This window comes from Electrophorus electricus, chromosome 2 (genome assembly GCF_013358815.1).
Source record: "Electrophorus electricus isolate fEleEle1 chromosome 2, fEleEle1.pri, whole genome shotgun sequence".
NCBI lineage: Eukaryota > Metazoa > Chordata > Actinopteri > Gymnotiformes > Gymnotidae > Electrophorus > Electrophorus electricus.
The window spans coordinates 17,939,815-17,958,374 of NC_049536.1; the positions used below are offsets into that span (position 1 = coordinate 17,939,815).

The 18,560-nt window shown below is 40.8% G+C and overlaps 1 protein-coding gene across 1 annotated transcript; it reads right to left on the reverse strand.

Moving 5' to 3' along the window:
- Positions 1–10,979: 10,979 nt before the first annotated feature.
- zbtb22a (zinc finger and BTB domain containing 22a) lies at positions 10,980–16,375 on the reverse strand. Its single transcript, XM_027028531.2, has 4 exons — positions 16,037–16,375; positions 15,179–15,390; positions 13,376–14,096; positions 10,980–13,170 (listed from the first exon to the last, which is right to left on the reverse strand). Exons 2-4 carry the CDS (start codon positions 15,383–15,385, stop codon positions 12,101–12,103), a joined length of 1,998 nt encoding a protein of 665 aa, XP_026884332.1. The 5' UTR covers positions 15,386–15,390; positions 16,037–16,375; the 3' UTR covers positions 10,980–12,100.
- Between the last annotated feature and the right edge of the window lie 2,185 nt (positions 16,376–18,560).

Genomic DNA, 18,560 nt, shown 5'->3' on the forward strand with positions numbered 1-18,560 from the left:
ATTATGTCTCTGAAGCGAGGCATACCCCAAAATCAGTTGCAAGTCGGGAGCATGGATAATGAACAGTGTGCTCTGACTTGCAACGTGACTGGACAGGTCTGATGACTAACAACTCCTGGCTCAAGGGACCAGCCAATGGCAGCAATGGGTAGGGGTTTGTCCAGTGGGACCAGTGGCAGGGCTAATTTGTTCAACCCCAGAGTCCTCAAATGCCTGGAGACGTGTTTCAGACATACTCCAAGCCAGTGTGGTGCTGAGGAACAACCCATGAGCGCAGGGAGGACTGGTTGAGTCCATCAGAGGTCCTTCCTCCCCTAACGGACATTGTCTTTTCCCTGGAGCTCAGGACAAACTGGGCAAGCTTCCGCAGTACAGACACCTCCCTTCCCACATCCAAGCTGTGGGGTTCCATCCACTCTCTGCCACCACAGTGCGGAATTCAATTGCATAATCAGCCATCATGGAGTGTAGCACTCAGGGGAAGGGAGCAATGGCTCTGAACATGAGGTGGGCAGGATTTGGGCTGGTGCCACTGCAGCCACAGCTCCAACTGCCTCCAGACTAAGGGCAGCCTGAGGCATTGGTGTTCGTGTCAGGAGGTCTGTCAGGGCCTGCAACTGAGAGAGGATCTGTTGCAGGGCCTGCTTATGTCGACCAACAGTCACCCCCTGATTAATCAGAGCCACCATTACCTGTTCCAGATCTAACTGTTGAGCTGGGTCTATGACTGGGTCTTTCTGTAAGCTGAGCTCAAACCCAGGTCAGCTAGGTGATGATACCAACAGCCTATTGGGTGAGTAACCACACTCTAACAATGGTAGGCCCATGTGCAGAACAGTTAGAGCTTGGATAAGTTAAAACAAAAGGAAAAACTAAACACCACACTGAGCGTGGAAAAAGGGAGAACAAAGTACGCCACGGGAAGAAATGGCAACCTCGGTGCACTGGGAAAAACCAAACTGAAACTTCCCAAACAAAACCAGAAAACAGGGAGGAACTTGAATGGCTAAGGGAAGCCTCGGGAGAGAGACAGACTCGAGAGGGAAAACTGGAGAGGGGATGGGACGTGTAAAAACACAAACACCCTTGCAGACAAGAAGTGAGGTGAAACACAAGGGCTCACAGACGTCAATACATAAAGTTACTGGCTAGGAGCTTGGCTCAGAACTTTGGCAAAGACCCAGCACTGAATGACTGGGTCACTGAGCTTATATAAGGTCTAGCCCAGCTGTTGGGTGTTGTGCCTGACTCAAGGCCTCCCTCTGGTGGCCGGAGGGGGCCTTGGCCTGGCACCAGCCCTTAGAGATATTCCTAGATTCAGTTCAGGTTCTGGCCCCCTGTCTCAAGTGCAGTGGCATTTCCTCTTTATTAAATTCATTTCCAATTGTAATAGTAGTGGTAGCTCAGTGGTTAAGTTACTCAATATACTTGACAAATAATCAGAAGGTTGCCAGTTCAAGTGCCACCACTGCCAAGTTGCTACTGTTGGGCCCTTGACCAAGACCCTTAACCCTCAAGTTGCTTTGGATATAAAATTGTCAGGTAAATGTAGTATGCATCATTTGATAAACTTTGAGAGCTATGTAACTAGTTACTTGTCCATGACTGTGGATGGCCATATTCATATTCATTCCCCTCATGTGCTTCATATAGCTTTTTTCATTGGGCTTGCTATTGTAGTCACATTCCATTATCTGTATATTATCATACTTTGTCCATCTATGGTTTGTTCTAGTGGCCCACTTGGGCCTATTCTCCAGTTGTCCTTGTCCCTCAACATTTGATGTAGACCTTGTTAATCTGGGTGACAACCAAGTGCCCTTAGTATTTAGATGATTTAGATGTTCTTGGAACATAACACAGAAGTGAATTCACTCCCCTCTGCTCATACATGTGGCCATTCCCAAAAGAGAAGGTGGTGTGGTGACAAGATGAAAAGCTATTCAAATTGTGACCTTAAAAATCCTTTTTGGCATACATGATGAAAACATAACTTATTTGTAAAGGTTAGTTTACAGTTACATTATCATATGTGGTTTTCCTATAAATTTCCAAAAGCCCAGTTTACAAGGTCAATCATCTTGTCATAGTGTATGTGTAAAAGCAACACAATTATTTTCATTCATTTTATTAATTTTCTAAATGTTCAGTTCTTTCCCCAAAATATACCCATTTTTCGAAATGAACACATTTTTCACAGTGAACACACATTGTCAGATTAGTCATTTCTTGACTTCATGTCTCAGAGTTCGACTTTACACAGTGCGTCTATTCCATACGTGCAAACCGATTTCACACTGAAAAGTGGCAGTGTGGATGTAACAGAAGTAATTCTGTCGTCATTCAGAGGACCCATGATATGTGTTGACACACACAGCACACAGACTGGCTGTAGAGTTTCTGCTATTTACAAGCCACTCATTCACCACGATTAAAGGAAAATTTCCCTAGTTTCACCTCGATTGCTTCTTTGTTGACACAGGCAGTTGTTTGGGGTTTTTTTTCATTTGTTTCTGTGTCTTCCCATCACACTACAGAGAAAGCCCATATCAGAGCTTCATTTTTGCTGATGTTATACTGTCTCCTTGTATTAATATCTCAACGTTTACTTGAAGAGCACAGTGGAGGACACGCAGCATGTACATTAAAGACATGTGTGAGCAGTACAGGAATAAGGAAGTAAAAGGTTTTGCCATGCAGACTTAGTGGTAGCTATAGTACAAGCCCAAGTGATAAATACACTTCTATTGGGGTATACAGAATTTAGTAGTTACATATTGGATTTAAACGTAACTAAACAATGTTGTAAACATGCTCATTTTACTGTGCATCATTTGATAGCATCCAGAATAACATGTTTATTTCATCAATGTCACATTACGTAATTTGCATGAATAATTCTCCCTCAACATCCTGATAACATTCCACAGTGAATGAAGCCATGTGTGCATGACTTTCTGTACAGATGCATGGTGTGGACAAATAACCAATGATACAAATTGTATAACTGATCTTGTATGTTGAAACTTAGCTGATTATGTGACACTAGTCAAGGCACATTTGGATGCGTATACATACAGGACATTTTTCATTGCCTAAGAAAACCTTCTTTAGTATTTTAATAAAATCCAGTAGCTCTTTTTTCGTGCATTTTTGCTTTTTACATCAGCTGCCCTTTATGTTGTGTAAACATGCAATGACTAGTGGACCAAGAGAAATTAGCCAAAATTACCTGAAATAAAATCTCATACACACACTGGAAGATAAGTTATAAAGAATGTTGTTTGTCCTATAAAGTTCAGATTGTGGTGATACAAGGCTCTCTTACAACACTGATCATATACTGTAGTACAACTGTGAAAAAAGTGATATAATTTATATCCAGCTTTTGTACTGTCACTCACATCGAATTACTAATTCTAATTTTAAATGGAATTACATTTTCAAGTGTAATTCTAAGGATGATTTTCAAGGGTAATTCAATTTTTCTTAAGCCACATGATTTAGAATCTGTCTGTGCATTAACAGTCTAGAAAAAAGGGGCCTCTATTGTTGACATGCTACACAAGCAATGGAGTAGCACAGCAGCTATAGATGCTGGTACAAGGTAACTTGATATGAGTCTGTGAAGTGTTTTTCAGAAGGCTAAATCTATTCAAGCCATTGTTTATTAGTAATCAGTGGTGAAGTGGATGTAAATGCTATAGTACTTTAGAGACACCAGCAGACTCAGTTCATGAGACCACACAGGAAAATATACCCACGTGAAAGTTTGAATGTATTACGCCTAACAAAAGATGTCAGTGAATTCTGGACAAATTAAGTCATAAGAAAAGGGTAAACAAACCCTGACACTGGTCCTAAACTAAACCATTCAGAACTTTTTCACCTGAGTGGGGTGTAGTCTGAATTGCTGAATCATTTTTACAGGAACAAGAGTTCAGTCATACCCATCATTGTGCAGATTAGTTTTCTGGCAGAGCATTTCAGTTTGCAAGTATTTTTTTCTGTTCAGTGTGCAAACATTGTGCCGGAAGAGATATGTATAATCAAATGTTTTCTTTAAAAAAACATACTGTAACAAGTCATACACATTTGCTATGTAAATTCCCTGCCGTCAAAAGTGCCTAGTGGTGTTCTGTTTTTACATAGCAGCCAGGCTGGGGCATCTGTGGCTTATTTGAGTCATCATCTGCTCAGTGGTTTCCTACTCACACAGGTTGATGATTTAGCAAGACGTCAGCAAACTTGCAGTGGGATGGAGCTGTCATAGAATTGTAACATCTTATACCTGATAAACATTTGCATGAATGGAATAATAACAATACAGGAAATGATATGTGAAAACAACAGCGACCAATCCCGTCCTGGTCAAGTGCAAATTGTTACTCAAGTATGTGGTGTGACAGAGTTGTCAGAAGTGTGCAACACTGTGAACCTCCAGGACCACAGTGGTTCTGTCCCAGATGAGAACTGGACTGGTGTGCATATTGAGTGTCAAATAAAAATGTGGCCTATGTATAATAAATGTAAAGTGTTTGTATTTTAGAATAACATTCTCTTACACGTATATTGACATATGAAGTGAGGTCATAGGAGCTTTTACGGGATATGAAAAGAACATAGATAATATCTCAAAATGTTTTGAATTATTTTAAGAAACCATGTCAGGCTTGGATTTTTTCCATGTTGATTAAGAGTTTGCTCACAGACTACTCACCCTTAAAATTTGATTCAATATCAAGTCTGTCTTTACCTGTTTTGTTTGGTTTTGTCTACCTGATCTCATTGTCTATCTGATTTTGACCTGGAATGTTTTGCAGTGTTTCTTGGATGTCCCCTGAGTTTGTTAATCTGCTGGGTCTTGTATTACCGCTGCTCTTGTTAATACTACGATTCAGGATTATCCAACTGTAAATAAATTGCAATTTTACATCAGCAAGTGAATTATTAGTTCTGTAATGTCACACTTCTAGTTTACACATGCTAGTCAAATCCAAACTGTGTATTTTAAAATGTTACTATAATTAGTTTATGATTATGACTGGAGGGTTCTGAAATTTCACATCTCATGTGAACGCTGCTACTATGATCAGTGGCATAGTGCAAAATTCTGGAGCCTTGCCACTTATTTATTTTATCATTTTTTAAACATACAGTCCCTTTCTGGACCCCCCTGAGTGCAGGCCATGTGGTACGCTCCCCTACACCAGTTATTATGCTGAACTACTACACTACTTATATAAAATATGTAGGAAATGACCTTGATTTTAGGTGTGTTCGATGTATATTTGTGATCATATGTAACAGTGCTGTATTACATCTGTTCTTATACTGACCCTAATTATCAGTAATTAAACAGAGGGGCAATTTTTTTTTGATCAATTCAAGATTAAATATTGACATTAAAGATAGGACACAGGAGGGTGAGTGGTAACAATTGGCCTGTTATACTCCTTTCATGTCTGCCACAAGAGCTCCGCCTTCCCAGGTCTATGTTACCCACAAACCTCCTGTTCATTCCCAGTCACCAGATTATTAGTCACACCTGTATCTTGTTGCCTTTATGTGTCTATGTATTTATATTCTCTGTGTTTATTCAGTCTTTGGGAATTCTCATTTGCCTGTCTGAGCATATTTAGATTGTTTATGTTTTCACTGGTTTCACTGTGTGTGTGTGTGTGTGTGTGTGTGTGTGTGAGAGAGAGAGAGAGAGAGATTAGTGTGTTTGTTTATTTACTGGCTCAGAATAGGCTTGTATTTTAATAAAGATAATATTCATAAAACCTCAGTGGAACGTCATTTGACGCAGATAATTTTTTTTCATATCTGAGTGTTAGTGTTTTTTTTCCTGTATGATATTTCACTTCGTTATTTAAGATGCTTATTTCACAATGAACTGTGTATTAGTATTGTATACCAGTAAAACTGACTAAAAGGTTGCTGTCAGGAGCTGGTCCTATTTTTCAAAGTATGTTGATGTGAAGGAGTTTATGAAAAACTTTAAAGGGGGAGCTAACTTTGGTGTCTTGCTAAATATGGCAAGCTTTATCAGTGCATAGCCAGGTCTAGACATTTTTTATTGATTCACCGCATGCTGCTTGTAAAGGCAACTTGCTCAAAGAGCTTCCAGTAAATGTAGTTCAGTTATGAAGCAAAAAAGGTCACAGGGTTTGATTGCAGGTAATGAGTTCCTGGAGCCACTGTTATACCTCTGATCAAGGCCAATACATCCAGCAGGGGATGCCCTGAAGTAATCACATATAAGTCATCTAGCAGTCGCTAGGGACAGTACCTGTAAATAACAATTGCTTATTACATTTAAAAGACAGCCTCTATTTTAGCTACAATGTAGTCTTGTTTCTTTCAGTGAGGAAGGCATGTGTATCTCAGAGGGAACTGCAAAAATTTACAGACAGCGGTTGGTCATCTAGATTCACAGGGTCTGTTCTTACATGCAGTGAGGAAGATTTAACCTTTGCCCATTTGTGACTGGGTTGGTAATTCTGGGAAGCAAAACGATACAGAAGCAAAGCAATGAAAGGTAATAAGGGATGCTGTCATAGAAACTAATGGCAGAGTTATTTGCATTTTTAAATAGCTGACATGGACTGATGATTACATTATCAAAAATTTAATCACACTCTAGGAGGGCTTTACTGACATACAGTGTGTTACTTGTTCTAGAACATACCATTCTCATTCAAGGACTGAAAATTAGATGGTGATGTAAAAGTTGCCTGACCTTGATCCTTAAACTTAAAACCAAACATAAATAGTGCTCTAAGAAGATATACACTGAATGGCCACTTTATTAGAGACACCTAGAAGCACAGTGGCCTTCATTTGGCCTTCTGAACTAAAGCAATTCTCCATGGCATAGATTCCACTAGGTGTTGAAATCATTCTGCAGGAATCTGGACCCACGCAAACAGTATAGCTTCTGCAAATTAGATGGTGGTACTGACATGCTCTGAACAGTCCATTCTACATCATGTGGGGATGAACCTGGTTGGTTGTAATGCTTAGGTAAGCCCTACAGTCCAAATTTCCACCCACTGATATTTTCTGGCATATCCTCGGGGGACCTGAATTTATCGGTTACTGACAGCTCACCCTTGAGTAGATCCAGAATATTTTTTCAATCCAGAATATTTTCCTACTCTGAGCTGCTTTGAAGAGGGTCTGAGATTTGAATGGAAGGTTCATTCAAATACCTTAATTACAAAGCACTAGATAGTCTTATGTGATGTTCCAGCTGGACTCACTTGCTGCTTGCTAACAATAGTAACAGTAAAACACACACAGGAACCTCTTTGTGAAGCACTTTGTAAACTTTAAGAAAGTGCTATATAAATAAGGTTTATTATAAACTTTATTAAATAAAATGCTCTTCAGTTTGTTAAAGAAATGACTAATGGTTTGTGTACTCAACAGGCGAGCAATCTTTGTTCTTTATTTTGTTCAATTTTATGCCATAAAGGTAGACTATAAAATACTGTGGATTGTTTCTGTCCACTTGGAGTCAGTGCTGGAGAGGAAACAGGTACATGAGAAAACAAACCCTATCACTGAAGGCTTCTGAGGTTATTAATGCAATGCAAGTATGAAGTGGACGGTCATTTTAAACAATATTTTAAAGAACTCAAGCAGTTAATCTCACTACTTGGTCATCATAAGGTAAAAATACCTATGATTGCATCACCACCATGTGGTGTAAACAAGTACTGTTGCTGTTTAACTGTGGTCCTGATGAATAGTCTCTCCTTGCAGTGATATGAAAAATATTAGTGATGTGAAAAATAATCACACATCAAAAGTCCCATTGAAGTCCTTTCTTTATTGTATGGACTTCTTGTTTCCAGTTGAAGCAAATATGTAAGTTTACCTTGGTTGTTTTATTTATGTTAGTAACTACCTTTTCTCATTTCTAAAATAGGTTTTCGCTGATATATAGCCAAAACCCTATTTTATCTGAATAACACTTTACTTACTTAGTACTGTTACTGTTAGAATTGCTCAGTTGACTCAGATGCTCCAGTTTTAATCAATGGTCGACCATTACACTTCTTTTGAATTCCTAATCCTCAAATTGGCCTTATAAGGTGCCAGCCATAATATGTTCTCCTAACCTGAATCTAAAACTACTATGTGCTCATACTATGCACTCATAAGTTCTTACCTGCAACGTTATCTCTAGAGTTCTGTTAAAGCAGTCCCACTCATTTAATCGACTTCTAACACTGGTCCCAAACTTCTCACAGATTGAACCTACACTATACCATTCAAATGTTTGGAATTACCTGTCAAATATTATATAGTATTCATTATTTTATTCACCAAAAACAAATACAATGTCAATCTAAATAATGCAATTCAGATGCCAAAATGTATTTTTACAGTTTGTTTCATTTCATATTTCATGTATTTTGGGGTGAAAAAATTAAATGCTAAACTCAAATTCTATGTCATTCGATATTTACATTCTCAGCATTTAGCTGATGCTTTTATTCAAAGCAACTTAAAATCATGGCTGAGTACAGCTTGAGCAATTGAGGGTCAAGGCCTTGCACAGTGAAGAGGCTGAACTGGCAGCCTTGCAATTACAAGTAGAGTACCTTAACCACAGAGCTACCACTGCCACACCAGAGAGTTAATTAAAGAATAAATTAAATATTTATTATATCTTCAGAGTGGGACTTGCTTCCAGCGTCATAGTAAGAGATTGCAGACTGGCTTATTAAATTCCAATATCTTTCTGGGAGGTTTTTGCCAGAAAAAAAGTATTAAAATGAAATATAGTCCATTTAAATAGAAAACAAATTAAATAATGAAAAATTAAAAATGAATTAAAAAGCAACCAGTGAGATGTAACAAAGAACTGGTTTTAAAGAAGAACTTAACCAGAATACAAAACAGAAGTGACCTGAGGGCAAAATGGAACAGAAACAAGAAGGCAAAACTTAGAGAAATATGTCCTTGAGTTCTTAGGGCTTGCTAGACATGTATTTAGAGGAAGGTCTGTCAATGCAAAGCAAAGACTGGAAGAACATGGGGGCTTAAATCAAGAAGGTGTTAAGGGTGTTTTACTTCCGTGTTTTGTTTTCTTTGCCCATCATTTGCAGCACCTGTGTCTTGTTAAACCCATTAGTACATGTATTTAAACCCTGTCTTGCTCCCTGTTTGTTTGCTGGCTATTGTGTTAATCCTAGCTGCTGTTTGTTTTTATATGCCTCATGTTTGCTCGGCATGTTGTTCATGTTATCGCTTATGTTAGTTGTTTGTTCTTTCCTTAGCTTGTTATAGCCAGCTTGCCCAGCCCATTCCAGTTCTTTTTCCTGGAGTGAAGGATGCTGTCCAGCCTGTCCTTGGCATAACAAACGCCACTCTACCTCTTAATAGGTGTGTTCCTGTGGCCACGCCGCCACTGATCTCCTCTGTGCCTCCGGTCCTCCCGGACCCAACGCTGAATGCAGCAGCCAAATTCATTGACCTCCCAGACCTGCCGCTGAACACAGCAGTCGTCGCTGACCTCAATAGTTTCCCAGTCACATCTTCTTTAACAGTTAAAGTTCTTGGAGTGATTATGGATCCCAGTCTCTCATTTGAATCTCGTGTAAATATTTTTAAGACTGCTTTTCTCCACCTCAGGAACATTGCAAAGATTAGGAACATACTCTCCTCACATGATGCAGAAAAGCTTGTTCGTGCCTTTATCACTTCAGGATTGGACTACTGTAATGCCTTACTATCTGACTGTACCAATAAGTGCCTAAACAAGCTCCAGCTAGTTCAACAGGCAGCAGCCTGAGTTCTTACTAGAACTAGAATTTGATAAGCTACATTTGCATTGACTTTAAAATACTTCTAATGACCTACAAAGCACTGAATGGTCTTGGCCCACAGTACCTTAACAAACTTCTAAGGCATTACAACCCACCACATCTGCTTAGATCAAAATGTGCAGTCTATTTGCTAGTATCAAGAATAGGAAAATCTACCACAGGGGGCAGAGTCATTTCTTATAAAACTCCCACACTATAGAATAACCTTCCTTTAATTGTTCTGAGACTCAGACACAGTCTGAATTTTTAAGGCTAGGCTGAATCTGTACAGTCTGTCATTTTATTAACAGCTTCCCATCTTAGGTAAGGGTGTAGGACTAGGGGTCCATGGGCATTGGTCCATCACATTATAGTTCCCCACTTTATACACCCTCACACCTGGACATGCCTAATAATCTACTCTCCTTCTGCAGAGGTACACCTACCCCTGATATTATGATGTTACTGAGCCTCAACTTGTCTCAACTGCCATGGCTCCTCCCACAACCTCCTAATGCCTCCTACCGTAGCCCACCCACCTTTCACCCCAGCCAACTACTTCTCAGTTGCCCTTGATGCTCGTTCTCATGGGTTTCAGACACACACACCATTGGGACTGGACTCACACTTCTAGAAAACCGGACTAGAAATTGCTTTTTTTAAACTTTTTTTATTTTTCTTTCACTACTTATTCTGTGTCTTATTGTTTATATTGTTACTATTATAGTGTCTGTTGTTAGCCAGAGGATTGCCCCCTGCCCCCTTTGAGTATTTGTTCATCTCTAGGGAGTTTTTCATTGGCTTACTCACTGGGGACTTGGACTCGAACATCTGTAAAGACACCTTTTGACAAATGCTGTAAAAAGGGATATATAAATAAATTTGACTTGACTATCGTGTAACAAAAATTGTAAATTGTAAAACTTAAAATTTTCACACTGAATCTTCTAAATGCTAGAGGCACAAAGCTCCTATACAGGGTATTCAACATTGGTTCTGGACAGCCACAAGCCAAGTTGTATAGGGGATTGCTGATTGGCCAGATCACAAGTATTAGATTAGGCAAAAGCACTAAACAGGGTGTACAGGACTGGGACAGAGAATCACTTCAGTCATCAGTGGCTCATCGGGTCAGTGCTAGGGTCTCTCTGAGTCTTTCACACACACCTTTATTCAGAGATATCACTTTATTCAGATATCATACAAATAATGCACATTTAGCATGGTGTCAGAAAGCACATACACAAAGAAGGGGAAAGCATAGAAACTGCATATATAGCTAGCTACATTAAGCATGGTCCATGTTTTGAGGCCCTTTTACACTGTCTATTAAATATAATTAAAGCACTTTCTCTTACACCCCTGTACATCCAAGTGTGACACTGCATGACATTCTCTTTCCCATGCAGTTACTCAAAGCTAACACATTTAATTAATTTGTTAGATGTTTGTTTTTGTGGTTTATGTGGATTTGAAGTTGCAAATCCGAGTTTTTCAAATTCTGTATTAAAATCAAACAAAAATATCCTACCCTCTTAAAGAAAAGCAACATTTCATAATAATGCACTGTGGGGTACATTTAACACTGCCTTTAAAAACACTGAGCAGAAATGGCACACGCACAACTGTTCCATTTCCACTGTAAACAACCTTATTGATGGAGAGCAGCAGCATCAATCAACTGTCTGACAGCAGTCACAAGCGCATCACTCAAATATATATATGTAAAGTATATGAGTGAAAGTACCAATCTAGAACCAATGCTTGCTCTCTCTCAATTGACTAGCCTCACAAAGCCAGACAAAAACTATTTACCTGTATATGTATACAGCTCATTTACATGGCTTTATTCAAATAACATCCCCCACACCAAAAGCATCCTGAATTTTACAAAATCGAATATCATCCTAAAGGGATGTGTTGTCTCTTGTGACTGAAAATGTGATCACGTGTCATATTTGCAGTCACTCCACAGAAAGTTAAACATTGCCTTTAACAGTTTTACAACAGTTTTACTAACAGTTTTACAATGCTGTGTTTTTTGGAGGAAAAATAGATTCCTACGGCCATTTTCTGTTTTCATCTGTCCAGTTAGACTGTGACTTCACGATTGGATCAAGCCCCGAAATCCACTCTAGAATCTGAGAATCAGATAACTTGAAAAGCTGAACTCTGGTGAGTGAGTTTACTCTACACTAGGACATGAATGATGAACACTGATCTTGGATCAGCACAAAAGCAGAAGTTTTAATAAGAACAGGCATCCAATTTCTTTCTCACGTGTACCTTCCCCCATCCTCCTCCTTCAGAACCTGCTCCATTAGAGCTCTGTCCCGCCCTGAAACTCTCCCCATTAACCCCTCCATACAGCCTACCCCTGCCTGCCCCTCCCCCTCCTCTACTTTCACCTGACTTCGTCCCTCACTGAGGTAAACGGTGTACTCAAACCCTGCCTCCTCCTGCCCCGCATCCGCATCCTTGCCATTGGTGAGGCCATCTGCATGGGGTCCGGCGGCGGCTGCCCTGGAAGCAAGTCGTTGGCACCGTGCCTGGTGTTTGAGGTAGCTGTCCCTCCACACGATCTTCTTGCCGCAGAGTGCGCACTCATATGGCCGGAGGCCGCCATGCGTCTTCACGTGCTTGGTCAGATGGTGCTTCATCTTGAAGCTCTTGGCGCAGACAGGGCAGGCGAAGGGCCGCAGGTTCAGGTGCTGCATTTTGACATGACGGTCGCGCATGCTCTTCAGTGTGAAGGCCTTCCCACAGTGGCAGAAGTGAACTTTGCCCGAGTAGGGCGCTCCTGCCATTGCAGGTGGCGAGGACGAGGAAGGGATGGGAGAGGAGGAAGGAGGGAGAGAGGAGGCGTGTGACGGGGGGGAGAGCCCCCCCGACGTCCAGGTGAGTTCCGAGGGCCCCAGAACAAATTCCCCTCCGCCAGTGCCGCCACTAGGCGACATGGGCAGCAAAGGCCTCTGGGAAACTTGTCCCGTGCCCTCCTCAATCTCGTCATACGTCTCTCCCTCGAAGCCTGCCTCCGCAAAGCGGCTGAAGTCCATTTCGTCCTCCGCGTCATCCTCGCCGTCCTTCATTCTCGAATGGTCCTCCAGCAACCTGCCACCTGGCTGAGCGTACGGACCCGCCGACCAATCGGTTGTGGGCTGCCAGTGAGCGCGTGCGGAGGGCCCTGGGAGAGGACAAGGTGCAGTGGCCTGCACTTCCGACGCATCATCCGTGCGAGACTGAGCTGAGAGAAACCCTTCCTCCTGCTCCCTCTCTCTCTCTGCACTCTCTCCCCCTCTCTCTCTCTCTCCCTCCTCTTTGAGAGTTGCACCTGAGCCACAGTCTCCTAAGTGAGAGAGAAGAGCAGAGAAGAGACAGTCAAACACAAGCAAAGACACACACACACACACACACACACAGGGCGTAGAACATGTCAATCTGGGATATTCACTTTATCAGGAGGGCAGAGTTGCTGCTTTGGGAGAGAACTCTTAACCTCCCCCCCCCGGTGGTTGGGAGTTATACAGCAGTGATGCAGACGCTCCACTCACCAGCCCCACGCTCGTCTAACTCCACCTTCACTCTCTCTTCCTCCAACTCCTCCCCCACTCCTTCATCTGCCTCCATCCACCTCTCCCCTCGCCGCCTCTCCTCCTCCTCCTGCTCCTCCTCCCCCCTCATCCCTCGCTCCCTGCTCTCCTGCGCCCCTCTGAGGCGAGCACGGACTCTGTGTCTCTCATTTGCTCTCTCATTGGTCATCCAGAGCCCCTCAGGGCTGGAGGGCTGTTCTCCCTCCCCAGAGGGGCTGCGGTGAGCCAGGGGAGAATCAGCTCTGTGCTGAGGGGGGGGGGCAAGCCTGGATCTGCCCCACCTCCCCTGCTGCTGCAGTTGCTGGGGTCTCCTCCAGGTGGCCAGAGGCGGCAGGGTGCTGTGATCCACAACAGGCTTCCTGTCTGGGGGAAGGCTGCGCTCGCCTTGGCCCCGTTCCTCCGGGTCAGTCAGGCAACAGTCCGAACTGCTGGGAGACTGGTGCCTGGAGGAGCTGGCCTCACCGGGGCTGACCTGGGCCAAAGGTCGTGACCTCTTCAGGATGTCTGTGCACTTGTCCACGATGTGCCACATCTGCAGGAAGCTGGCCACTGTGACATAGTTGACGATGTCATCACGTACGATGCTCAGCTGACCTGTGTAGGCAGAGTTTAGGACACTCTCGAACGCCAGAGGGTCCATGACTGAAGGCAGAGACACCGTGGTTACATTCTTCAGCAGAACCTGGGACACAAAAGATAATGTTAAAAACAACAGGTCATCTGGGGTATAGTAAAGATCAAGATCATACTCGTGCCTGTTTCACAAATGGGAGGATTTGGGTTTGATTTTTTTTGGTTTTGTCCGTCTTCACAAAACACAGGTGAAGGCAATCAAACTGTGTCTTACACACACTTCATAACAATAATACACTGACCTTTTCCCAAAGGAGTGACACAGCAGATGATCTAACTGATTTCCTTACTTTATGAGAGTCAGTTTTGTGTAATTTGCAGTGTTGCACATTTTATGCTGTTCTGGTCTTTGCTGAACAAGAACACTGGGGGTGGCTCACACATCTCGTCTAGAAGACTTTAAATAACCAAAGATCATAGATGATAGCTTTCACCTTTAAAAGTACTGAGGAAGGGAAGTAACAGCACCACTCAGAAAAGCAGAAATCCCTGAATCTGCAGAATTCTTTCATTCTTTCACAAGCAGTGAGTGAGTGCCTCCTCATTACATTACAAAGTAACCAGTGCTGAAGAGGAAATCTATATTTTCAAACAGCATAGTTAGAACAAAATATTTGACTCCTCTGAAATCCCTCCTGTTTTCAGGCTAAAGCCCTGACTAATGTGGCACGTGCAAACACACACAAAAGTAATAAATAATGTTGTAAAAAATTATAAAATAAATAAATAAATATATATATATATATATATATATATATATATATATATATATATATATATATATATATATAATTATTTATTTATATATACACACAATTTATATATTATATAAAAATGTGTTTGTGTATATATATATATATATATATATATATATATAAATAATGTATACAAATGTGTGTGTGTGTGTATATATATATATATATATATATATATATATAAATAATGTATACAAATGTGTGTGTGTGTGTAGATAGATAGATAGATAGATAGATAGATAGATAGATAGATAGATAGATAGATAGATAGATAGATAGATAAAAGATTGCAATTCAACACATTTGACTGTATTTTTAAGGAAATCCTCTTGATCTAAAAATCAGGTCAACCTAAATCTAGAAATTAGACATGTACCTGATCGTGAAAATAAGGCGAGGAGGCAGCCAGCACGCAGCGGTGAGCCCTGAACACCTGGCCCTGAACCTGGATGGACAAATCGCATAGCCGGCCTTCCTCTCGCTGCCTATTCAGGTTGTCCAACACTGATGCTCGCACGTTGGGAAAACACACTTGGACAACCGGGCCGAGGGGCGCGCTACCGCTGCTCAACGCCTTATCCATTGTGCCTGGAGATTAAACGTGAAACTGAAACGTTAGCTAGTTAGCCAAATGGCAAGATCTTATGAATGTGGTCATACTACTAGTGGTTAAAGCTACCTAGTTGTGCAATAACTTTATTTCCACAGGCAACAAGCCAACATATCTGGTATCTACATTAATTAAATATTTTATACAGGAAACGATGTAATAATTGTATTGCCTCAAACTAGCATTAAAGCACAACTACGTTTAACAGCTAGCTAGATACAAGCTGGCTGTGTATTCTGTAACTGTAGCCTGGCTTGTTAACTTAGCTAGGGTTAGCTAGCATACCTACGTAGCTAGGTAAGCCCTGGTGACAAGGTGCGTTATGTATGCAGTTAGCTTGCTAGCTACCATGTTATGTTAGCTAAATAGCCAGCTCATCTTACTTACGCCATGATAGCTAGCTAGCTATAGTTTATAGACTGCTACAGATATAACCTAGTTAAGCTAAAAAGCTAACGCATTTAGCTAGCTGGCTGTCCGATTCTAAATTTTAAAAAATCCAGATATCTAGCTAGCTAACGCTAATCGTCTAACGACGTCAGATATTGAACCATTTGCTAGCTAACACTAACAGCAAGCTAACTGGCTAATACCTGGGGTGAAAAGGACTCGGTTACATCTTACCCGCTAAGACCAAAAGGATAAAGCGTCTAGTAGTGGAATCTGAACTTGTCAAATATTCGCCTGTCTTATGAATTTCGTTACTGCTGGAAATCCAGGCAAATTTCGCTAGTTAGTGCGCCTTCAGTAATATTTAACTTAGCGTCGTTAAACAGCCTTCGTTTTCCCATTTTTTGCACTAAAATCTTCTTCTGACTTGTATTGGTGACTCGCAACTATCGTTAAAGTACAATACCGCCATCTAGCATACTTTCCGATTAATCGGTAGTAGCGTTCACTTATTCCTCTTAGGTTAAAGCAAAAAAAGCAAGCAAAACAAGAAGTAAGCAAAGCCCACATAAAACAGGCAGTAATCGTAGCGATAGTATAAATGCGGAAGAGCAAGAATGAGGAAGTATTAAGGGAATAGAGAAGTATAATCTGAGTGTGAGTGTCCATTACATTATCATCCCTTTGTGTGAAAGGTTTTACCTAATAAAGCTGCATAAAGTGAGGTTTCTTACGGTCTTTTTGTCTCTTACGAACACATAGCAGTTATTCACTTTATTTATATGAAGGGGAACTCTTGCAAGCTGAGATTTATTTAATGACTAATGAATTGTATATATAACAATTCTGCACAATTACTGAACTGTGCAGAAGAACTGTGTCTAAACTTAGAACTGATTGAGGTTACTTCAGTATTCAGTATTTTTTTCCTCTATGGATTATGGGTCATGCAGAGTTTGGTTACAAGGCCAAAGGTACAAAAAGTATAACTTATAATAAATGTAGCATAAACATATTATGAAGAGTCATAGCTTTCCAGTAGTAAATCCCTTCAGTTAGAAAGACAGTTACAACAAGCAAGTTGGGACAGGATGCATGCACTGAGACGAACAATGGTTATTATGGGCAAATACAAAATCATATTCATAATGCTGATCCAGGGTCAAGCAGCCAGAATATATAATGAAATCATAAATGTCACAGAACCCCAAAGGAATGCAGGAGTACAACACAATGTCTGACAACCAAATAAGGGAAGACAAGGGGTATAAATACAAGTAGATAGAGATAAATGAGACATAAGTGCAAGAAATGAAGAGCTGGGATATACAAAAGTCAAGCCAAGGGCAAACAAAACCACATGGTGCTTAGGGCCATGCAAAGCCAAAGAGGGAAACTGTGACAGACAGACTTTGTCACACCTGATGAATCAGTTAATATTAAATAAAGAACAGGGTTAAGTTGAGCAAGACACTTGGTTTTATATGTCAGACATTTCCTGTTATAGGTTTTTAACCAGCCCAAGCAGTGCATACAGTGAGGGGATTGGGGCAAACTTTCATGTCTTTATTAGAATAAAGTGATGACTTTTTAGTTGACATTGACATACTGTGATGGAGACCATCACTTAGAAAGGTTAAATGGGTACTCTGGGTGCTGTGCCAGGGAGCTGGCTCTCTGGTGGTCAGAGCTCATGTTTAGCTCCTATCAGCCCTGGGTAGGTTGGCTGCCTTTAGCCTTTGTTACACATTGATTTATGAAAGTCATGGAGTTTAATAACCATAAAATGCAGCTAAATAACATTACTCACACAAGAAGAAGAAGAAGAAGAATTATTATTTGATCAAAATCTATATTTAGTCATACAAAATTTAACAAATAATTTAGTTTAGATATTTTTAAATTATTTGCAGCTCAGTTTGATCAATGGAAATGAGCTAATCACAGCATATCTGAACTATCTAATCTAAGATAAAGTGGCAGATTTTTTTCCTTTGCTATGTCTGCCTGCTGGGCTTGATGCTGTAGCCAAACAACACTATCTTAACCACACACATACCACGTAAAATGAGAAGGAGAGAGGGTTGATTGTGTCAGGAAAATACATCAGATCTCTATTCCACATCAGTTAACAACAACAATATTAAAAATGGGACATTTCTGATATTGTGTTTCTCTGGAAACATGTACTTAATGTGAATTTTGACAACCTGAGTCTCATTCTCTCTATTTACATACACTCACCAGCCACTTTATTAGGTACACCTGATCAACTGCTCTTTAACACAAATATCTAATCAGCCAATGGCAGCAACCCATTTAGGCATGGTCAAGTTAACCTGTTAAACCTAAAACCGAGCATCAGAATGAGGTAGAAAAGTGGCTTAATTGACTTTGAATGTGACATGGTTGTTGGGGCTGGACAGGCTGGTCTGTGTATTTCAGAAACCTCTGGGGTATTTTCACACAAACCCATCTTTAGAGTTTACAGAGAATGGTCAGAAAAAGAGAAAATGTCCCTTGAGTGGCAGTTCTCTGGATGAAAATGCTTTGTTGATGCCAGGGGTAAGATGAGAATGACCAGACTGGTTCAAGCTGATAGGAAGGCAACAGTAACTTAAGTAACCATTTACATTTACGGCATTTGGCAGACACTCTTATCCCTAGTGACTTACAAAAGTGCTTTGTCATTTACTCATAGGATATATCCTAGTACAGTAGGTTAAAGTCCAACCTAATAATGCACTAGAATACTGTA